This window comes from Malurus melanocephalus, unplaced genomic scaffold, assembly GCF_030028575.1.
Source record: "Malurus melanocephalus ecotype Western Australia unplaced genomic scaffold, MMel_1.1 scaffold_513, whole genome shotgun sequence".
Taxonomy (NCBI): domain Eukaryota; kingdom Metazoa; phylum Chordata; class Aves; order Passeriformes; family Maluridae; genus Malurus; species Malurus melanocephalus.
Window position 1 is genome coordinate 463,754 of NW_026623745.1, and position 24,789 is coordinate 488,542.

At 36.9% G+C, this 24,789-nt stretch overlaps 1 protein-coding gene across 1 annotated transcript in view; it reads right to left on the reverse strand.

The window, feature by feature from the left end:
* VIPR2 (vasoactive intestinal peptide receptor 2) overlaps window positions 1-24,465 on the reverse strand; it is a 42,418-nt gene extending 17,953 nt beyond the window's left edge. The window contains exons 1-5 of the mRNA XM_057381519.1: window positions 24,446-24,465; window positions 22,022-22,173; window positions 11,824-11,931; window positions 8,034-8,131; window positions 127-224 (exon numbers count right to left, since the gene is read on the reverse strand). Coding sequence (XP_057237502.1) covers window positions 127-224; window positions 8,034-8,131; window positions 11,824-11,931; window positions 22,022-22,173; window positions 24,446-24,465 — 476 coding nt within the window. The remainder of the gene's footprint in view (window positions 1-126; window positions 225-8,033; window positions 8,132-11,823; window positions 11,932-22,021; window positions 22,174-24,445) is intronic.
* Between the last annotated feature and the right edge of the window lie 324 nt (window positions 24,466-24,789).

Sequence of the window (24,789 nt, forward strand, 5' to 3'; positions counted from 1 at the left end):
AGCATTACATTACTGTCGGCTGTTTAACTGCAAAAAGTGTAAAGTGCAAGGCATTTTCTAAATATCTGAGCAATCACACAACAGTTAAAGCTCCCTTATCAATATATACTCACTAAAAACACATACCTGAAAAGACAAAGAATTATACTTCCTGTTGTAAGAGCAATCAGTGACACGCTGTGTCCAAGGGTATAAATTGCTTTCACCCTCACATAGAAGTTGACCTGCAGAGAAAAATATATATACTRCTTACTGATATGTAAAATTGTCTGTGAAATGATATAACTGCCCATTAAATAGCCACAGCATTATTTTCGCTCTTTGCTCTGCAGTACATGATGAGAATGTTATATCTCTGTTCCAACACATTTTGCAATGCAATATCTCAAGACAATTGACTTCAGTAGAAATTCAGCCTCAGGAACTCAAAAGTAATACAAGTTTGTACCATTCCAGTTGATTATACCATGTCAATGAGGTCAAATAAAGTATCATTCATCAACTTTCGTGAACGCAACCAAATTGGGAAAAGCAAGTCAGTTTGAAAGAAGGGATTATCTCTAAAAGAGATAATTTCACTCTGTCCTTCTGCTCTAGAGTACTTTATAAAGCAGCTATACATGCATTTAATTTTAAAGACAAGTTCGTCTCATTAATTTCCAACTCTATTTGTTCAAATACTTCATTAAATTGTGACCCAAACAACTCTTCCTTTAGTTACTGGCTAAAAGTTGGAAAGGAAATTTTCAACAGAGGAAAATCAGGCTGAAATGAAGTTATCCGTAAACTTACCAGCTACATACTATGTTAATCCTATTCTGAGTAACAAAATCAAGAAAAATAGGGCTAAATATTTTCAAAATTAAATTGCATTTATGTCTACGACAAAACCATTAGACTGACATGCGTTTCCACCCAAGCTAGATAAAATATTAAAATGGTGAAGTTTTTTTTTACATTATGAAATCAAAGGTTTTATCACCAATGTAGAATGTGCTACATATAACGGACAGAATTTCAATATTTAGTGCACATGGTTATCACCTTCCCCAATGATGTTTCTAAAAAGTAGCAAGGAAGCAACACACTTCAGTAAACTAATGCAGCAAAAGGAAACYCAACTCACTAAGTGTATTTATTTTTAAAGCATTCAAAAGGCCAAGTAAGGAGGTTATTTTAGTAATTCCAATTCATGTTGAAATTAGCTGAACTTTCACTTTGCAGATTTTAAACAGATAAGGAAAAAATAAAATGAAATGTGAAATGAATAATCTTGCAACTGCACACATATTGTAGATATGGTTTAAGTGGAAAAATATGGTAAACAACTGCTATGGATCTTAAGTGCATTCATAGGAACTGTTATGCTTGCTATATATTTCAGCCATTGGATTATAGAATAAGATTGTGTTCTGCACTCTGGCCTAAAGAAAGTAGCTGCTCAAACTGCATTGGAATGATTGAAACATGCCCAACAAGAARGTGGGACTTGTTTAATTTTTCATCATTCCACACCATTTTGAAAATTCCACCCAGATTTGATTTCAGGAAAGCTCCATTGTCTGCAACTTTTGAAACTGGACCTATCTGATTTCAGAATTCTTAAATGAAGGCAAAAAAARGTGGAAACCCTGCATGAACTTAGTAACAAAGCATGAGTTTTTGAGCCCCACTGCTGTAGCAGTGCCTTGATTTCAGCCTCTGGCCACGGGCTCTGAGCTTGACAGAAACTGTCAGGCTGCTGCTCAAGAAGTGACTCCGTCACTTCGCCCCGCCAGGGAGAGCAGCAGAGGTTGTCTTCTGCCAGAAAAACCCACACTGTTTAATATAATGTTTCTGGCATTCTGTACACACACATGACCCCTACAACAAATAGTCTGACTAAAATCAAAACAAGAACCCTGTGTACTTTCAGCCCTGCAAACAGCTGTCGGTATCAGCRGGACTGAGTCTCTCTGCTGGCCATTCCTTCACCAAATGGATGAATGTGGAGTAGCTGCATGGAAGTGTGTCAGGATTGAAATTTATCAGCCAAGAGTGCTTGGACATTATCTTAATACTGACCATGGCCATTGTGTTCAAGCTAAGSACAAGRAAATAAGAAATAATGACACAGTTGAAATTATTTTATCATATGATACAGATTTTTGATTATCCTGTRTTCTACATTTGAAATGGTAGTAAAGTACACCATTGTAATCCAGTACATCAAAAATTTAAATTATCCAAATTCATGTGTTTTGATTTTTTAAAAGAATGGTGATTAGAATGGTTTAGATGATTAATATGAAGCACTTTATCAGAAACAGCAGCAAAGATGATGCAATCATACTGCTCCTTAAATTTCCTGTATGAACATAAAACAGATGTGTCTTAATTTGCCTGTAAGACTTCTATAACTCCTAGTGACTCAACAAAAAGAGTAAGAAAATGGTGTTCTCAAATTATATGTCGATTAAATATACAAACAAACTCCATAAAGACAGAGAATTAAATTCCACATTGTTCTGTGGCAATTGAAAACTAGGAAATTTGTTAGACTAATATTGACTTAGTCACAGCTATTAAATATTTGTCACTCATTTGTGTTTCACCTAAGTACCCTTTAGAAAAAAACTCTTTTCACCTAAGTACCCTTTAGAAAAAAACTCTTTGTATTTTATTGCTACAAAAGAAACAGGCAAAGGAATGCCATATCTGATAGAATAAAACACTGATGTTTTTATGCAAGATAGGCATATCTTCTTTCTTTCTTACTACTCTGTGTGAACCATAATTACCGAGATCTCAACTAACTTTTAGTTTTAACCTGTAACCCTAAAATATAAATGTGCAAGATTGGCAGGAAAAAAATTACTGCAATGAAAGCATGGATTGACCAAAAGAGAATTTCAACCTAAATTATATTTTTTAAATATTTTAACGTAGAAGAAATATCACAACCTATTTAGATTTCATAGCTGTTTTCAAAGAATAAACTGATTCAAGTCATACACATGGAATTGCAATGCCATTATGAAATTAAAATGACATGAACTTTCCTGCAAGTCTAACAAAATCACTGTATTTTGCAACACAGTAAGAACATAGTAAGAACAGCTGGCCTCTGCAAAATATTCATAGAATTATTTGAGCAATATTAATTCCAAAACTGAAATCCAACCATTTATTTTTAAAGTTCTGAAGAAAATGTTAAAATTACAACCACTGAAATAAAGTCAATAGGTGGTTAGGCACAGAAGGAAATAATGGAAATGGTTACAAAAAGTATAAATGCTCTTTGAAGATCTAACCCTAAAATGTTTCCTCTTTTGTGTCTACCTAATGTTAATAGGTTTGAAAAGAGAATAAACCCCTACACCTATAAAATTACATAGGATTAGTGCAAGTTTGCAAAATTTGTGTTACCTTCAATACAGTTTTTTGTAAAATCTAGGCACACTTGTGTTTTGTTTTCTTAGAAAAGACACCTGTTTCTGCGAATGTTTCCTTTAAATTTAGTTTTGTGTTATTTTTACTAAGTTCAGGAGACAGAAGTCTTCTGTTTATTTGCAAAACAGTGCAGAAGAGCAGAGAGCTTCCTGGGCAAAGCTGAGTCATCCTGTGGATCTTTCAACCTCAGCCTTGGTCTGGAAGGACCTCTAGGGGTGAGAGGGTTCCTCAGTGCTGAAGGACAAAATCCTTGAGAAAGTTTAGGGCTCGATTCTTTGCCCAGACGAGTTTGGCTGTTGACCAGAAATCACCCTTAATGCAAAAGAAAAGCTCTCACCTCTTTAGTAATTTAACCAGAAATATAATTTGTCATTGCTAAGGAATATAGGAGCATTACAATCTTCATTTTGTTTATTCTGTGGGCTAATGTATTCCTGTAATACTGGCTGTAAAAGAGTTTACAATTCACAGATACAATTACTTGCAACTATATTAGAATTTGTGATCTTAAATTTTCATGATCCATGTGTCAATATTTGAATATTTCATAATATTTTAATATTCAAACTCGAAGAACATATCAGAAAATCTTAAACTGTACAACRTAAAATAGGAACTGGGCCTAGCAAATGAGTTCAGTGCCTTGGAAACACTGAAATGAGCAAATGTAAATAGAAATGGAAGAAGAAACCCCAGTTCTTTCCTTCTACAAAATTAACTTGGACAAGGCTGTATGATTTCTAAAATATTGTAGTACTTACTTATAAGAGAATAAACTGAGATAAAGAAATTTTTTACATGCTATGGACAATTCAATTTTCTCTTACAGGATACTTCTACACATTTCCAAATAATATATGTAGAGAAGAATAGAATTTACTGAAAAGACACATAATAAAATTGTTATTCCTCATGATATTTAATATTTACACAAATAATGATGTCCTTTTTCTGACATTTCTCCTTCAGTTCTCCCTGAGCCTAAAGACCGTCCCAGAAAAAGATGAGATCAGCATTGCCATAAATATCTCTTAGTAAAAATGGCATCATTAATTTTAAATATGTCCATCAGAACATCTTCTAATTTCAAGTTCCCTAACCATACTGGGAGAGATGACAACTTTGTAAATGCACAAACTTCCACATTTTCCTGGGTAAATGTGAATAGAAGATGTATCTGTGAATGTGAGAGCTCATGACATACTGGTATTCAGTGGTTTATTGAATATTCTGAAATTAAAGCAAATTCCCTCTGTGCTGTACAAAAGAATATCAGCTAATATTCAGTCCTAGTCCTCACTTGAAGTCAAAAGAAGATTTTGCATTTATTTTAAGGAATACTGGTCTCTTAATCACACCTCATGGGGGGGAAAAAAAAAGTAATGAAAAATTCAGTATAATATATAKAAATTCAGCATGACTTAGAGGCACAAGACTGGTAGATGTCTGCCTTGTGTCAGATTTTGTTGAGAGACAAAGATTCAATTTAGACTCACCCCAAACAATCCATTATTCCAGAGCAGTGATCCACTCCCCAGACTGCAGAAATGCTTCTGTTTTCTGGAGGCAGCTCCAGCCCAGTCCCTGTTTGTGCCAGCCCTGCCCTCACTGCCTCGACACCACTTGTGTGGGGTGATGATGTCTCTGTAGCACACCCAGGGTGATGTGACACCTGGAAGGAATGCTCCAGGAGCTTGACCAAATGGGGGAATGGTTCTTCCAGGGATGATGCTCTGCTAAAAGCACCAGCTGCAACAGCATCACCACACTCAACAGCCCTGAGGATCTTCTTCTCCATGAATTTCTCTTTGTATGACACTACACATTCAAACCACACAGCCTATAACTTGCAAATTTTGGGGCTTTTGTGTGACCTAATATATCTTGGGCCAATTCACACTAAGATTAGACAAAGCTATATTAACTGATTCAGTTACTATTTGAAATAGACACATTTCAGTGCTTTACATTCACCAGACACCTTGCTGTGTATTAATAATGCTGACACAGTTTAATACCTTCTGACAACAGCTAGGACATATCTCCAGCTTGTTCTGTAGATAGAAAATGTCAAAATACGCCAGGGAAAGGTTGCAGTGARGCTTGAGTTTGGTTAACACACCTTGACGTGTATTTCTAGCATGGGCAAATCAAGCTCTCTATTTTCCTGTTGTGCTGCCAAAAGCTCCACAGTAATATCATAGAGGAAGAACGAGATGCTTGCTTGAATACCTAGAATGAACCTAAAACTTGATCTTGAAGTTTAGCAGTAACCAGCTTACTTACAGGAAAAGGTGTGAAAATAYATAATAAAGATTTAGATCTGTGCTTTTATGTACTTGCATGCAAGTTCTTTCAGAAAAAAAATAAGAGGTGACACATTTATGGTATTCTTTAGTAAACTTCTTCATTTCAGTGTATTTTTAAGCATACAAATTTGGTATACCTGTTAATAAATCATTCAGTATTTGCTCACAGATTTTTATAATTTAAACCTTCTGTAGAATATTCAGACTGCCCAAAATAAATGCATATCTGGAGAGAGATAMMTGCCTRTGTATATGCATATRTRTATAATACATAGAATATGTATAGAAATAAGTCTCCTTTGCACTAAAGCTAAAAGTCTGTATCTTAAAAGACAGAAAAAACCCCACATGAACAAATATTTAGTTGGATCTAGAATGGAAATTCCTTCGGCATGAAGATTGAGGATGCAGTCACCAAACTTAACACGAGTTTCCACCTACTCCTCTAACATTGTCCTCAAAGTAAAACATAYGAAAGAAAACTTAGGACTTACCCATGGAAAAGTATTTTGCCACCCTCCCTAAAATATTATCTCCTTAGTTAATGTAACTTTGAGAGCAACATCTTATACTTCATATCATATACTGCAAAGCAYATTATGCCTTGAAATTAAGCATGTGGCATTTTTATGCCCAGAATACTCAGTATCCAAATATTAGAACTTCACTTTTAGCTCTCATAGTTGAAATAGTAGATTTTTTTAAAAAAGAACTGTACTGATTTATGCTGAGTAAAGATTTTGGTTTGAGGTGCTACCACTGAGAACTAAGACCTGAATTTAAGAAAATACCTTCTGTGTTAACAACAAGTAGCTGGTGCAGAATCTCCAAAGCCTCCTAAAATCTACAGCTGCATGATACTTGCATTTTTTTCTATTATCTCTATGATTTCTATTACATCTATGATATCTTTTGTGTGTTTGCGAATAATTTTTCCAGCACCTGCTTTCCACATCTCACTTCTGATTTTCAACCTCACACTTTTATTATTTGCTTTTTTTTCCAAGGCTTTTGTAAATGCTGCTGCYACTTCTTATTTCAAGTTCTCTAGGTTAATTCCCGCAAGTATAGTCAGTTTGCATTTCATTCACCTCCTTCAAATTACTAATATGTCAAACCAGAATTGCTTTTCTATTATGCTAGTTCATCTTCCAATTGTTCTCATTACTTGAAATACCGTCTTTTGTTAATCTGAATTTTTTACATTTTGACCCACTTTGACTCCACATGGCAATGCCTGGGTTGAATGCCAGTTTATAAAGTGGCTGTTTTAGCAGTAATATGTGTGTGTTCCCAAGATGTTAGGTGACACAGATTTTTACAATTTKCCCTCAGAAAAATTGGGAAGACAATATATTGTCTCAATTTTCTCTGTTATGTATTTTCAGCTACAGTAATGGTTGGGCTTTTAAATACAGAAAAAATGGCAAAACCTGCCTGCCTTGGAATGCCAGTACATCTCTGCAAGCCAGAAAGAACAGATCTGCTGCAGCTATTCCATACACACTGAAAACCAGGGAAAAAACATAAACAGCCGGGTAGCTTTATTCATGAGAAGACTTAAAACAAGAGTTTTACTAACACTATGAGCTCATGCTTGTAAACAAAATCTTGCTCTGTTAGCCTCAGCAAGTAAGCAGACGGAAAATATGCGAAGCGTGATGGTAAAAACCTTCCCTCAACAAAAAGGAAAAGAAATAGTGTCTGCAAAGTGAACAAATTCAGYTTTCTATTCACAGTTTATTTAGGATACCTTGATGGCTTTCTGAACTACTTCCAACTGCTAACACAATTTTGAGTTTATTATARTTCTGCAAGAACCCAAATGACCTAAATCAGTTCTATTTTACTTACAACTTTAACACAGACCATCAATCAAGTGGTGCATGTACTATTAACAGATTATTAATATTAGGTTTTGAGACAACTTTTTTTTTTAATATTCTTTTAAAATAACTGAAACTCTAGAAATAACAYAATGCAAAACATATGGTATGTCAGCTGAGTAACACTGCAATATTAGATATACAGATGCATTACTGCCATTACCAACTGTYTATAGCCTTGAGTTTCAAACAGTTACTGAGTTCTACATTTCTGATTTTATCCCATTAGACAACTGCAGTCCAASCATGTTGCAACCAATGTCATGAAAAATTACTACAAATTTTCTTTAAGYCTAGTTTTCATTTAGTCTGAGTACGATGGGATTTTATCAGACAGAAGCAGAATCTGTCTGACAGCTGTACTGAACACCATCATCTAAATGAATAGAAAAAAYATTTTTCCTACCTTATAATCATCTTCGTAGTCGTTATATCCACAAGTGCTTAAGATGTCAGGAAAAATATCCGACCATCCATTACTYGTACAATTTTTGCTAATATTTCCTGTAAAGCAAAATTAGAGAGTTTAAATCAGAAAGAGTCAAAACTCTCCTCATGAATGACTCTCCAGACAACCTAACTTTGTCATTAGCTAGTCACAACCTAACTCTTTTTCCTGTGTTTCCTAGGACTCAACCCAAGCATTKCATTTCATGTGCTCTTCATTCATGTGACTTTGGCTCTTACTCTTTCTTGGAGTCACCTTTTCAGTACAGAAAAACCAAAGTAAACCCAAACCATGAAGGCGGACTTCTCCTTTGGTATAACAGCAATTTCTGTTCCATCTGCAAAAGGCTAAACAGTTCTGCTGTTTTATTTAAAATACTCAGAAGGGAGTTTTCCAGTCCACTCTATAAAGGGCCTATTTGCAGATTAAGTAATTTGAAAAAAAAAACCATTTCAAGGAGAGTTGTTCTAACCTCCTATTTAGGCTTTCTGAGAAGCCRATACCAAGTGATRTACTGAAGGGTTATAAAAGTTCTTRCACATAAAGGTGATGACTTAATGCTGCAACAAATGTTGGTAGTTTTGGTAGTGAACTTTAAAGGCCGAATTATGTTACAGTTTAAAGAACGAAGAATAAAAATGCATGCTGAATTTCAATCCTTGAACCAATACTGAAACAGTGGAGTCCAAGGAATGGAAGTAAGGCTGGAAAGGAGTTTTGAACAAGTATTAATTTCAGAAAGTTTGTTTGAAACTGAGAGAATTTGACTCTTTTCAGAGACAAAGTCACACAGATGAGACGGGGGCAATCCATGATTCTACTTCTTAACCTAATTAAAATGAATGAATATTCATATAATATGAAACTACTTCAATAGGGAAAAATGGAAAAGTCTGATTTCAGACTAAAATTTAGTCCTCAAATTTATGATAAYTTACTCTTCCAATGTTAATTTATAGCCAATTTCCCCTCACATTTCTTAAAGCAATTTGTATATCCATGATACATGAAATCTATAATAATATACTGCTTTGGTTTGGAGTTTACCATTGGTCTTTAACTGACTTAAAGATGCCTGGTTTTCCCCATTAAAAAAAATGTGTCACAGATCAGTGTTGGTCAAGAACAACCAAACTTGTTTATATRCACTCCAAACTAAAGCTTTAGTGATTCTTACTTTGTTGATTAATTCCTGGAAATACTTCTTTGTATAAAGTCTTCAGTGGAAAGTTGTAAATATCCTACAAATGGTTCACCAGCCAACAACCCATTCTTTCCAGCTAATAAAAAGGCCTTGACCTAAACCCACAGTCTCCTCAAACATTGGGACCACTTTTGCCGATCAGCATAGAAATGACATTTCTAAAAGAAAATGTAACCTATTTATACACTGTGAAGAGTCCTCACTTTAACAGTACACCAAGATTCTCTGACTAGGCAGAGCAGAGGAATGTGTTAACAGAACCACAAATTGCRTCAAAGCCAGTTTTGCAAGAAAAAGACTCGATATACTCAAGATGCTGGAGCATTTTCTACTTCAAATACTGCAATACCTTCAAACCTAAAGACAGCTGGGCAATGTTCTGTGGAAGGCAGTATTTATTTCTACACCATATATCATGCAATTAAATATTTCAGATGCCAACCTGATTAAAAACCAACAACTTCACACATATGTTTGAATAAAAACTTCACAGAAGGATTTTTTGAGACTCATAAGCTTGTACAATACAGGGAAAACATATTATGGGATAATATKATTGCTTTTACAGTAAAAATACTTTTAATCAAAAGTTACTAGTATTCAATATGGAATTAATAATGTGGTATGCTTAAACTACAACACAGACCACCACAGAAGAAATTTAGAGCCAACTATCCGAAGGTTCTAAAGAGGAGAAGGCAACTGAGAAGGCAACAATTYACAATTGAAACTGAGAAATTGTTTAAGGAGTTGATGGTGTTTAAAAGCCTACCTATGGTTTGAAATGTTTGTATAAAAATAAGGTAGATTATCCTGTAGTAGAATATTAATTACTCTTAAACACAAAAAAAAACCCAAAACATATCTCACAAATCTGGCTAAATAAAAASCATCAAATTTCTTGCTTAAAAATATTTTTATCATTTGTTGCTGTAAGAATGAAGTTAATTTGTAACATCCTGTGTATGAATTAAATAAATTAMATATTCCTGAGCATAATCAACTTATAAAGTTGCGAAGATGCTTAGTTAGATCTTAATTGAATCAACCATGCAAGATGTTTGTTGTCTTCCTTTTCTGAAATTACAGAAAGACAAGATTTGAAAAACACTCTTTATTGAACAGGTACCTCTAAAAAACAACCCTGTCAGTTCCACAAGCAGAAACTAAACAGGTAGCTATGAAAAAAAAAGCTAGATTTGGGTAAATTATAGCAAACTATAAAAAGGAARAACCTTTCAGTCTTGCTGACCCCATGGTGAAGTGAGGCAGAGTTGTAATGCACTGTTGAAGATTTCAGACTTAAATATTTATCGCAGCTGTTTTATAGTAAAATTAAAATGTTGTTGTAATATAATGAAAGGTTGTGAAATAAACTCCAGAGAGAGTGTGCATGCTCTAGCTTCTGGCAAATAGACAGAAGCAGCATGATTTAATTCAGATTTTGAATTTTTGATATTTATTAGTTTGTCTTGTCTCATGACAACACTTTATTTTCTTCATTTGAGTAATTTGAAAACTTTTATAGATTTCACAAGATTTGGTAACGATTACACATTCTTTGCCCTTTATAAACTGTTTAGACTATCCATGATAAACTAATCAAGACTTACCAGTTCCAGGAATTAAAACCTTTGCTCATCTGTAGATTGTTTTAGTTATCTATTTTATACTGTAGCAAGACTTAATCAACAATTTTGAGTCTAAAGTTATTTTGGTCATAAGCCAAATTAGCCTTTAAATTAAAAGTGATATAGTTAAAGCTCTCTGCATGCAGAGACACCCCCCCCCCCCCCAATCAAAACAAAAAATTACCATTAAATAACTGCGATAAATTTTGCATCTTTCACGAGCTCTTCATGATAAAGTTTCCCACCTGAGTAATGGGGATAAGTTTTTCCTGGTGCACCTGGACATATTTGTGAAGTGCTCTGTGGGCATCATTTTCAAACCCTCATTTACACGCCACAAAAAAATATGATGTATTGATGAGATGGGGCAGAAGATGGTAGACTTGAACCAGTTAATTGTTTCAGCAGTCTGAGACACTGATGGGCTCTTTTCCGGCTCCATTAAAAAGCAGAATAAAAGGTTTCACAATAACTACCTTAAAATGCAATTGAAGTAATTTTTAGGTATTGTCTGTTATTGTGGCATTTTTATTCTCATAAAAGGGGCAAGGCAGAGCTCCCCTCCTGAGGCACAGAAGGAACAACCTACAYGTGACCTGCTGGCAGCAGTTAGAGATGTCAGCCAGGCTCAGCTGCCTTAGTAATTAACRAAATTGGTCAAAAAAGAGCAAGCAATGACTGCAGCTTTGGTGAGTGTCACTATATCTGAAAATATATTTAGTATCTGGCTCAAGGAACACCMAAAAAAACACAAAGATGATAATTTGGTCTTTTCATGGTGTATCCTGAACAGCTCTGTCAAGAATTTAAATTTTAAAAATAAAATAAAAACCCCAAATAAACCATTTTCAGCACATTATGTTACAGAATACCAGAGGGAGGCCAGCAAAAAATACACTTTAAAATAAAATACCTGGTTTTCCAGAAAAAAGGCTGAATACTTTTGGACAGGGGACAGTGACAGTCTCTCCAATCTTCGCAGGACGCCAGCAGGTGATGTTATCCCAAACTCCAACACATCCTGAAACAAAACCAGAATTAACAGACTTGAAAGCTCAGTCTGGCCTGAATCACACTGCTGTATTTACCTTATAAAGACCTGGTGAAATCTTTGGATGAGTGGTTAAAAAAATATCAGACTCTTTCAAGCAAGCTGCAAAGACGGTATTTTCTACCAAAACATTAAAATGAATCATAAGAGTCTGCTGATTAACCAGCCAATTTTTAGGTCRGTTAACACATTGTTTGCAAAATGTGTCATTAAAACAATGTCATTGTGGTGTGMGGATGCTAAGCAAAAGTAAGAAATAYTTAAAAATAACTCCTGAGCACTGATATGGATTATKAAGAACTGCAAGATTYTGAGAAATTTTTAATCACTGTTAAAGTAGAGTTTTCYATCAAGCAGATTGAACATCACAAAKAATTWTTTAAGTAGTTCATTGGACTCAGCACCACATATGATAGGAAAGCATCAAGACTGGAGAATGTTTGGAATAATAGGCATGTACTTGCAAACTAAATAACAACATTTGAACAAAGAATGCTTCTATGTACTGGCCTCAGAAAGGGGAGAGGGCCTTCAAATTTCATAGACATCTTTGATAGTGGCAGTAACTACTTGTTACAAGTAGAGAGTAACTTGCTAGAGCTTCACTCATGTTGGTATCTATATTAATGTGGCTCAAAGGCAGTACCTTGTGAATGAGTGTAAATCTTCCTACAGCTGCTGTAGGCACTTGGCTCAACCAYGCCCTGTTTAAATGTTTATAAAGGCCCGTTTATAATGCATATCTTCTAAGCTAAGCAAAGAGTTATGGAAGTTTCTCAATATAAGCCTTACAAGGACAAATAAGTAAGGAAATGTTACTCATATTATCTCAGTTCAAGTTATTAAAAAAAATTCTCAAAATTCTGGGCATTTRTGTCTTCAGATAAGGCAATTAACAATTTAAATTTGTAATTTATGCTGAAGAGAAAAATCAAACTAYTATCCTACTGGTCTTATCTCCATAAGATTATTGGAACGAAAAGGGACAGTTTGTTCCCTTCAGTAGAGAACATAAAACTTGGATTACGAACTGCTCACAGCCATATTATTCTTCAGAGTATTTATAGTATTAGCAATTCATTATTAATTTATTCTGCGCTAGTGAGGTCATGCCCAAAATCAAGCTACGTGAGTTAAGTGAAACTTGAAAAGGAATATTTAGAAGTTCTATATTTGTATAAAAACTTTTGAGTTCAATTAAACTTGGACAGCTAGTGTTGGCTTAAAAYATGCAGCATCCTGCTTTCAAAGTTTAAGTTCTTTTCAAAGCACACATAAACTAGGGAACCAAAGAATGTGTTACGGGACCAGCAACTGGATTTGTACCAGGGCTGTGTCCTGGCTGCAGCATGAAGAAAAGCGTTCCCATGGGCCTTGCTTTCCTTTGSAAACATCCATCCAAGTGTGATAGCTGCGAGGAAGCCTCTGTGTGGTACCAAGAATGAGGTTTGGTACCACAAGATGAGAGGAGGATTATGGGGGAAATGATTTGATCACTGATTCCACAGAATCTTCTTTTAAAATTTCCCAAGGAAGAGCAATTCTCCAGAGRATTCACTCACTTATGGGTATAGTGTCTTTCTTCACTCCTCTTAGGAGTTCTAAATGCAGCATGTGTTCTATGTTCAGAAAGATGATGCCAAAAATGAGGGATTGCTAAAGGGAACACTTACAAAGTTTATCTCTGMATCTGCATAGATAACATAATGCCTTATCCTCCCCTGCCCAGTGTGCTGCATCAGCCTCTCTTGGCATTACTGACAGCATCCCTGAGATATCTCTGCTGTAGGTTTGGCCATCTGTACACAATTTCAGAGGTTTCCATCTGAGCAGGTCACTTTCACAGCCTTTGAAGTCAATGGAATTTCAACATGCTTAGGTGCTTCCTGAGCTGCAGTTCTGGGTCAAAATCAAGTCCAAATCTCTATGATGCAACAGCAGGGCTTAGGCAAAGTAAAAGAATGTTTGCCTGAGCCRATTCAGGTCATACTTCCTCCCCAGCTGATTTTAAGCCAAAAACAACATCAACAACATGACATACAAGTAATCAGAAAGACAAAGAAACTATTTTCATCATCTGCCAGCTCTCAGAACAACAGTGACAAACTGAAACTCTTGGCTTTGATTGATGGACTGTCTGAGCCAGCATAAACAAGCCCTGGAGTACACAAGAATAATTATCATCTTGTGAGACTTCAGACATCTTTATTTCATCCCCATTTCCACTAAAAGTGTGATCTGAGATGAGTCATGAAAGCGCTTGTGCACACCCATGGAAGCTGACGACGTTCTCAAATTTTCCCTTTTGTTTAATCCGCTCCCTGTAAAATGGTGGGTTTGTTACAGTAATCTGCAAACAGCTCTGAGACCTTCAGAAATTTTTCCTGTGCTGCTGTACGTGGACTAGGCTAAGGCAGCTGGACTTCAGAGCTCCATTGCTATGTTTTCCACAAGAAACACTTTAAACTCTTATTCAAGCCTCAGTTAAATGGAAGGTTATATAGGAAAACTGAGGTTCAGGCCCTATTCCTACCAAAATGAATCAACACAATTTGTATCAAATCTCAAAGCCAGCTTGCTGGGGTTTTGATGTTCAAACATCACAAGTCACTCATGGTTTCTGGGGAATATGTTTTTTTCCCCTATTTTTCTTCAGAATTTTAGGACTTTTCAGGCAACTGTGGCCCAGGAGGGAATGAGACTTTTTTTCAGACTTCTTAAATCAAATGGATGAAATAACACCAAAGACGTATTTTCTACATCCAGACTACATTCAAATGCATCAAAAATCATGAGAGTGAAGCTGGAGTGAGTATCATCAGAATACCAATATTAAGCCTCAATTTATGTGTATTTACAGGCCTATTAATTATTACAGGACATAGAAAACTGCTGAAATGTTCTGGATGAAATTTATTTATAGTCACTGAATGCCTGCTRTGGACATCTGAAACTGGTCTAGGTCTGAATGCTGAAATGGTGTTACTGGTGTGCTGCCAGAATTACAGCTGCTAAACAACAGTGCACATTTCTGGGCCTTTAAATCACACCTTTCATCATTGCCCCTTCCTCCAATTACCACAGATTTTTAACAATATTGCAGTCATGTAATCTCAGGAGTATTTTAGTATCTTGGGAAATCATACCATCATGCACAGAAGGGATACAGGTTTTTGCTTTCCCTGTTAAACTTGTCTTTATCTCAACCCTAGAGTTTTTCAGCTTTTACCCTCCCGATTCTCTCCCCAGTCCTGCTGGTGCCTGTGCAGGGCTGGGTTATCACTGGGGTTAAACCATTAACAGCTATTAATAAAGTTAGCAAAGGCAAAAGGGCTCTTCATCCCTATTTCTGTGGTGTCTAGAAGAACACTCCTGCACCYTGAATAGAAAAATCCCTTTTCAATGTCTTCATTTGCACCATTGATTTCTCTGATGTGTCATTCACAGCACATCCAAGGAAAAAACCAAACCTCCCAGAAAACCTTTGCTCAGTGACTCACTCAGAAGTCTCTCKTCTACTGATCCCCTCTCCTGCTCCTCCAGATGATGCTGCAGATGCTTTTGTTAGCTATTTTCAGTGAGATCACTTACTTTATTCGAATGTTTGCTCTTTAATGCTTGTCATGCATTTGCACATACTTCATAATGAAAGGAAACATAACAGACTATAAACTACATTTTGCTTCYCATTTTCTTCAGCTTACATAAATACTGCCACCACATTCATCATCCTGCTTTTTGAGATTCAGCCTTTGAGCAACAAGTTCACTTACCTACGTGTGCTTCTTCATCTACAAAAACATGAAACACTGGGGCTTGTGCTGGAATACTTTGTTTATAGACAGTTTTTATAAATATAAAACCACTAGGTGGCTCTTGGTATTTGGATTTAAAAATTGTCACTTCCAAGAGGGGTTTAGCGTTTTTTAAAACTGTCTAGGCATGCATAAAACACGAAACAACAACAGAGTGCTTTGAAAATGAGTCAGAAAGTCGACAGCTAGCCTAGGGTTTATTTTTCAAACTGGGATACGTTTTGATTTTTGTACTTGGCAGAGCGGTAACCATCTCACCTCTTATGGGCAATGATTTCTAGACTGCAGGTCTGTGTGGCACAGCATGGAACTCAGGGCACATGGAAATCGTGAACAAATAAGGGCTGACATTCCTTCTGCATTTTCCCACAAGGGATAAAAAAGAAAGGAAAAAGATGTGCTAGACAAGCAGCGAGCCAGSAAACTGGGAGCAAAGCAGAACTGCTCAGAGCAGGAATGGGAATGACACAGTCACAGAAAAAAGTTTTGGTCGCCATCCTGGGGCTCTGGTTCCCTGTGCCAGGCCAGATCCTGATCTGCAGGCTGATGTCTGCAGCTGTTCCTGTCCCAGGGAGGTGACAGCGAGGTGACAGAGAGGTGACAGGTGACAGGGCAGGGGCTCCCTGGGTGAGGTGGGAAGGATCCTGCCATCCCTGCTGGACCCTGCCTGCCCAAAGCCCCTCGGCGTGGAGCTGTGCACCCACAGTCACATGGAAATGGAAACTACAATGGCTACAACATGGTCAAGAAGCAGCTCCAATTACTCAGAAAAACTGAGGAAATGCTGATGTAAAAATTTTTAATTTCTGGTCAATGAGCACTACAAACAGAGCTTCAGAAATCTACAGTATACATTAGATTAAACTAKTTTAAACAGAATGATGAAACCAATAGAGTTTATCTCATTTTCACCCAAAATTTTTGCTGTACACAGGTTCTCCATGAGACAGTTCTATTACCAGAAATGGCAAAAATGCTGTTTCTGACATTTCTAAGGGGTTTCTGGATTTTCACTGAATGAAACACTTCAGACGAAATATCTAATTTCACTTTAGAAGAACAGTTTTCCTTTGGAGAATCAAAAATCTCTTGGCCAGTTTTACATTTAATTGGCATATATTTAGGGTTCTGTAGGGAAATACTGAAGTTGCCAGCTAAAACTTTGGAAAAAAAACCCTCTCAAAAAAGAAAAAAAGTCATCCAGATTTTCCAAGTAAATCCTGCTTTCCAATTATTCAAAACATCCTTTGGAGACAAGAGCATCTATTTTTGTATGACTGGACAGCATGCTAATATTACCATAACAATATTATTTTCTATTTTTATGCAAATATATTCATGTATGTATAACCAAAGCTGTAAAAGGTACCTTCACCTTTATGTTGTCCCAATTCTGACATGCTGTACATTCTTAAAAATTGCCATTAAAAATCAATCTCCTGTTTGTATAAACCCAACCAGAAAATCCTAAAATTCTCCATAGAATGATGGCACCATATATTTCTGCTAATTTGTATTATGTTTAACCCAYGTYCTATTTGTTGCACTAACTACTAAAAATTTCTATTTACATTTTGGGTAGAGCAGAAATTTAAGGTCTTCAAAATCATTGTGGACATGTTACTTCTCTTCTTTCCAAAAGGGTTTGTTATTGATACTCTTAGTAAACTTTATTATGGGAGATTTTTTGATGAGGCTAATCAGGACATTTTCTCTGTCTTCACCATTTTTTTTTCTGTAAGTTATTTTTCAGTAGGCTACTCCTTTCATTCAAAGCTCTTTCTCACCTTTCTCACCCAGACTCCTCTAAAAACAAACTAACCCTGCCTCTCTTCTGCCCTCAAATATTTAAATACACCTTCCACAAAGCCCAGACATTTTCAATATCATAAGGATGGATATGTTTTACGTGTTGTCATTAATGATGGCTCTTCAATTAGTGAAAGCCAAAACAGACAAATATCCAAAGCAGCCCCTTTGACTTCCTTCATAAAAAAATTGTGAACTAAAAAGTAGCAACATTTCTGTACTACAGCTAGAAAAGCAAAGCAGAGGTTGAAGAAAGCTGAAATTGTTCTTGCAAGAGCTATTGGTGCTGCATAAAAGGTGTTCCAGGATCCCACCACCTCATTTAATCCTACTTTGAATGCTACCTCAGATGTGTAAGCAACACTACAGTCTGAACTACTGACTCCTTCTGCAGAGAAAATAGCTTCAAAACTCAACAAAACCTGATGTGAGACCTTGATGAGACAGGGACCCCTAAGAAAGGGGGAACTTTGAAGAGATTCTTTTCATGTAATAAAGGTCTCATCTGGCTTTGTGGAATCTTCTCTTTACCAGTGTGGAGGATGGAGTGATCTCCAGGTTTTTCCTGGTTACACACGGAGCTCTTGTGTGTTATGCACAGAGGTGTGAGGGGTGAAAATGCAAATATGCACCTTTCGTACTGGACAAACCTTAACACTAAGTTGATCAGATAAATTAACTCCTGGACAACTTTCCGTGGGTCCAACATTTGAATATTCATCCCTTTGTTCTGAACAGCTCTGTTTCATCCCTAAGATCATGAGGTCACTGCTGGAATCACTGAGGGAAATTCTATTGACAGTGCAATTCAGGAGATTGCATTATAAACCAATATCGATCCCTGTTGCTTTAAACTTCTGAATAACTAAGAGAACCATTTTGGTAGCCTTGTCTCTTTTAATTTCCCATTACTAGCTGCTTTATGAAGCTTCTCTCTGAAAGCTTTATGAAATTCTTGCCAAAGCCATTTTTCTTTTCATCTACATTCCTTCCTCAAAGTTAAGATGACATATCTAAAATTAAAAATGTTGACTGACATATGGGTCTCACAAAAACACATTTTGGAAAGCAAGATCCGAAAAGACACATTTAACTGTGCAGCCACTCAGTCCAAGATGAATCAAAACTCCCTAAACTTCATTTTTTTATAATGAAATCTTCTTTAGAACTTTTAGTTGCAGAACCCAGTTAAAAACTCCCCTGAGTTTTAACACTTTTGACCATAAGATTTCATTTTTYACTTARMGGTGAAGAGAAATGAGCCATTTACTTTATAAAGAAAAATTCTCAATGCTGAATAAAGGCACAAATTTGCAGCAGGACAATTTTTATGTGTTTTCAATCAGTTTTCTTAGAAACTTTCTATTTGTTTGTAAGAGGACAAGCCATGGGAGGCAAGTATAAAACAAATAATTTTTTCCATACAAACCTCAAAATCTGTAGCTATTATGAGCCAGTTAGAATGCAATTCATCTGCCCTTCAAAAATAAAATGTGCACCAAGAAAAAACAACCTCTCCTAGGCTCTGAGCTAGGGTGCATCCATACCTCAGGGGCCAAATTATGGGAGGAAAGAAGAACCAAATGTACATAGAAGCTAATGCAGTCTTCATAAAATAAACAACCAAATGTTCTAAAGAGCACTCCAGAGAGGAAAGCACTGCCACAGGTCTTTGGAGAGTGACTTCTTCCCTAAATGGAGTGTAATGCTGTCCACTAATGGGAAAGTGTGTGCTAATGCCTGAAAATCCCCCAAAGGGTGCAAAGCAAGAGGTTCGGGTGTCTCCCAGTTTGACACTGGCAAATGAGCAGAATTTAGACCAACAGGGTCCAGTGGTTTTAGTGTATCCTTAGCACTGTTCAGAGGATACTTACATAGTGTTTACACAGAGTTCCTTTGCAAAACACGCTACTGCTTTATCAAGCCATGAAGTAAGCGAGTCCTTCATAGTCAGAGATTTTAGGTGCGCTACAAAAATTACTGAGCTAAATTCTCCATCCTGTGTCTTGAGGCACCTCAGGTAAGAAGATGATAAAATCACTTCGTTGTGTCAAAAAAAAACCCAACCTCAATTGCTTTTAAATACTTCCTTTATTTCTCCCAGCTTGGAGCTGAAAAGATTAGATAAAGTATTTAATATTTATTTGGCTTCTAGGTAAAAGGAGAAATTACCTGTCCCATACAATTTGGATCCTCTAAAATTCAGTAGCTGTGCATGCCAGCCAAATTCTGGAGAATGTGACACAGAGGCGTGAAGGCTTCCTAAGTGCTCAATAAATTAAAGAAAATATTCCCACTGATTTTGATAATGGAGGTCCAAGCCTTCAGTAAAATCTCTGGGAACCTTTATTTCTGAAATTCAAGACAGTACCTTCACAAGATTCCAGTAACAGCTTTTGTAAGTCAGGTAGCACATATTAAAGCCAGGAAAGCATGACAAGGGCTGTGTAATCTTTCCCATTCAGGAAAAGGTGGAATAGCATTTGTGAATGTATAGTAAATAATTGTGTTTCAAATGTACTACAAGTTACGTGTGGTGCTATGACTTGCCAATTTTCATCAGTAATTCTTCTTTATCAGCAGTCAAGAGAATTACTGTTCAAAACAGTCCTTACTCCTTTGTATGATTACAAAGGGTTTATTAGAGAAATAAGGACAAACAGAGAATGTCTATTTTTGTAAATGCAACTGCATATATTTAATATAGGCTACTCCCTGAAGGTTCTTGGTAAAGGTATCGATAACATGAAGCACAGACCAAATTCTCCTGTAACATTAAAATGCAGTTTTAAAGGTTCATCACCACAGGGGCTTTATTCCAATCTCAAAAAAAACGCAATATTCCTTTAGTTTCTGACAGGCATTCAATAAAATTTATAAATCCTTCCACTGCTGTTTGGTCACTGTCTGCAGGGTTGAATCAACACCATCAGACACGCTGTGTCCTCCCAAGACATGAGTTCTCTTTCACAGCAGTTCACCTTCAGGAGGCATCCCTCTCCCAGTGAAAGGAGACTGGGAAGAAAATACCAACAGCAAACTTCTTTCTTCCCCTAGGGAACCCAAAATAAAACTGGTGTGCATCACAAAGATACCCTTGGAGCAGTCCAGCATCTGCATCACAAAAGGGTATCTTGGGGAAAGCTTGACTTTCTAAGCCATATAACAGCTAACAGTGAATTTGTTGGTTCATGATTTAATTCATTAAGCTGGGTAACTAATTATTTCTCCATCTCACTCTGCACTAGTATTATTTATGTAGCAGCCACCTCTCTTCAGCACTTTATATATAAATAAAACCCATAAATCTAGATTAATTATTCCAGTAAGAGTTTGCATTTTTTTAAAATTACTGGTCTGGATTAATAAAAAATAAATTATAATAAAATACAAAATGTTGATGATATTTTGAATTATTTTTTATACAAATTAGTATTAGAATATGCACCAAGAGAGTTACATATTTAAGTTGAGAAGAGGTGGAAAAAGCATCGTGACTTGAGAGTCATGTTAATGCTCAAAGGACACTGCAGATGGCAGGTCTCTGAGGTCTCATAATCATCTTCAGAGTGCATTCAAAACTGATTGGACACAAAAAGCCCAAACAAACTACACATTGCCAAGCTGAATTAATCTGTTGCCTTTGTATTGCCCTTGCTGAACAAATGCCTTTACCAGCAGTTTCAACTTACAAGAAAAATGTAATTTTTCTATAACCTTCTGTTCTACTCACACGAAAATGCAGCATGGAAATCTAATAAAATACAATAAAAACACCAAAACACCCCACAAAAACCCCAAACCAAACAACCCCCAAAACCCTAAAACCTAATAAAACATATACTATCCTTCTTCCTTCCATTGAACTATAGATTGCTGTATCACAACCTATATATTCATCTTTCTATGCATAAAGAAAATGAAATTAAATACAGTGCAAAGAATGAAGTAACAGAGAGAGCTGAGGTGTAACACGACTTTCCAGTTTTCCCTTTGCACCACCCCGTGGTCCTCTGAGTCTGAATCCATATTTCTGTCCAGCTGGGAAACCCAGAGATCCTTCCAGCCACGAGTACTTTCAACCACAGCTAGAGAGAGATGCTTGGATCCAAGGCTTTCAGCTCTCCCTGAGATTTATTCTTTCTGCTGGTCCTGTCATCACCAGCCTGTGGCTCTTCTGCCATCAGGAAATAGCAACACTTCAGTATGTGGAATGTGTTTGATCCCTTGGTATCCCAGAGCATTCTCTGCACCTGCACACCTCTCACCACATGTTTGCTGCAGCTGTACCTTTAATGCAAAGCCCCATCGATTCTAAACCCCATAAAATCCCAAGCACAGCTCTAAGGAAGCTGCAATCACAGCAGTGAAGAGGGTAAAGGGAGAAAATCCTCAGTACTCCAGTTATCTCTACGCTACAGCTTTAATTTTCTTACCTTTGTAGTCCACTGGCTTTGCATTCTTCAGAAGTTCCATGCACCTTGTTTCCTCCTTGTGAATCTCCAGCTGAAATCTGCATTCTGGATGGACACCACTGACCTGTGTCAAATTAACAAACAGGTTATGTCTTGAAACTAGAATTAAAATGCTTTATGAAGAATGCAACTACCAATAATGAAAGCCACGACTTTTAACTGGCACAGGTTTCACCCAAGCACGTGGTAGGCATTTTTCACACTCAATGCTTATTTCACCTTCTCACACACTGACTTTTCAGAACAAAATATTGAAATAATCTACTGTCTTCTTCCTGTACTATTCTTTTAGCTTTCTAGTGCATTTCCCAATATTTTGCCATTGGAACTTTTTCCCCAGAAAAAACTCTGAAACTGAAACTGAAAAGAGAGAATAGACACATTTGCTTTTGCCTCCTTTCGTACTAGGTTAGGGAACTGGAAGTTGAATGCAAATCACAGAAGATGGAAATTGATCAAACTTCATTCTCTTTCACATGATAAATTCTGCTTTTCTTCCCTTTTCCCCATGTATATTTTATCTCCTGAAGGTCCCAGAGCATGATTATTTGATTCAAGCAAATGTTACACAGGAAGAAAACTCCACTTCTTTAAAGCACTAATGCCTTTACTGGTTCAAAGTCCTGTCCCCAGTTCTTTTGTTTTCAGAAAAGTTTATGTATGGGCACAGGAAGACACAGGAATGCAGCAGGACTGGGGAGAGAAACGAGATCTGGGAAGTTGTAGTGGGGTCAGCTGAATTCAGAGAGGCAGTCAGAACCTCACAGAGAAACACATGGAGTTCATAAGAGACTGCATGGGGAAATTACTGCAGATGACAAATGGAAATATCAGTGGAGCTGATGGGACAGTTTGGTTAGCTCAAATGAAATCACAAATAAATAAAATGGGAACATGCAGTACTTCACTCATCCTCACACTTGTAGTTACCAAGAAGGAAGAAGGTGGTGTCACTCCAAGTTTCTGTCTTTTCTCTCATGATTTTTTGGAGACATTTAATAACATAATCTGGTAACAATACCTCTGATGAATGACACAGTATTGGTTTTTTAAATTATAACAATTAATTAAGCTGTGATTCTGGGCCCAGAACCTCAGACTCAGAGTTAGGACTGAGAAACCAGTGATTCTTCAGTCTCCTGGTGAAAAAACCACTTGCACTTCTAAAAATACAGCACAAAAATATGGCAAAAGCCGTAAGAGTAATATCAGGAGCTGTTATGGAAACTCACAGAAATCTGTCTCTTCTCCAAATGTCTCATTTCACCGTCTACATCAGAACCTTACTTCCTTTTCCATGTTTTGTCTCTATGTTGAGTATTGAAACTATATATTTCCGGTGTAGAACGTTTTTCCTTTCAAAGATGCATATTTAACATAAATTAGAATTTCTAGAATTTATAATTGAAAGTTCAGCATTAAACTGAAAATACCAAATGAATATTGGTTTTTGTATATATTATCTTTTTTGCAGATTGCTCCCATGTGAACTAAAAGTCCCACATATACTTAATGTTTCTAATAGCATTTTCCTTTCACAGAACTTATTTTGGCTATTTTTAATTTTCAAGTGCAAACATTCAGTAACTGACAGTGGATTTCCTACTCATCAAGAAGTATTACAATTACTGGGTCTTGGAAAGGAAAGTTCCAGTAAATAAAAATGTTAACTAAATGACGGATATGTCAAAGTGCTACTGCAATGAAGAAACATGCCAAATAAGCAAGATCTCATTTTGGTTCTTCTGAAATATCAGTAATTAATAGTAAAGGTTAATTTGAAAACATTAATTTGTTAATACCCACAGGTAGCATATTACTTTTCATAGCTGGGCTGTGTGCCAGACTGTACACTTTGTTTTAATACATTTTTTTCATTAAGATGTACTTCACAAAGCTAAAGAGATTTAGGGTTCCAGACTACATGGCTCTGACAACATCCCAAAACATATCAAGAACCCTAAAGTGGATTTGAGGGCAGTCACCACTTCTTAGGACCCATGCTCATCCATCTTTCTCTCTGCTTAACCAAGAGCACAGAACCGTGTGAGCTGTGCAGTGTGAAGGTGCACACTGAGCTGGAAACCCAGCTCAGGAGTCTCTGCATTTTAAGCATCTTAACAATTTATAAGGCATCTAGACCAGCAGTTTGACGGATAAACATTTCCTCTGATAAGCAGCTTACACTCACCTTTAGCATGGCTTCCCGGTTTTTGGCGTTACACAGTAACAAAAAATGGAAAAATTTAAAAGGCTTTTAATTTTTTTTTTCTGGTGTAGATTTCCATTAATGTAACCGACTTTTATAAACTGCTTGAGAAACAGTTGAAAACATAAAGATGTTAAAAACAGGCGCCCTAAAGAAGACTTTAATATTCTGAATACTTTGTAAAATGCAATGCCATTGCACCTATTACAGAGCAGTTGTTGATGCGGGGCTTTCCCCATACGATGATGGCCAGTGGCCTCTGGACCGCTCCCGGGCAGCGCTCCCTGAAAACTCTCCGCAAACCAGCGGTGTCCGCCGGCTACGGGGAAAACTGCGGGGAACAAGTGGCGGCTCGGCGGGGATGGGGACCGTGCCCGGCGGAGCGGAGCCGGGGCGGAGCCGTCCTGGGGCTGCGGAGCGCCCGGGGTGCGGGAGGGAGAGCAGGGGGAGAGAGCCCGGGGTGCGGGCAGGGAGAGCAGGGGGAGAGAGCCCGGGGTGCGGGCAGGGAGAGAGCCCGGGG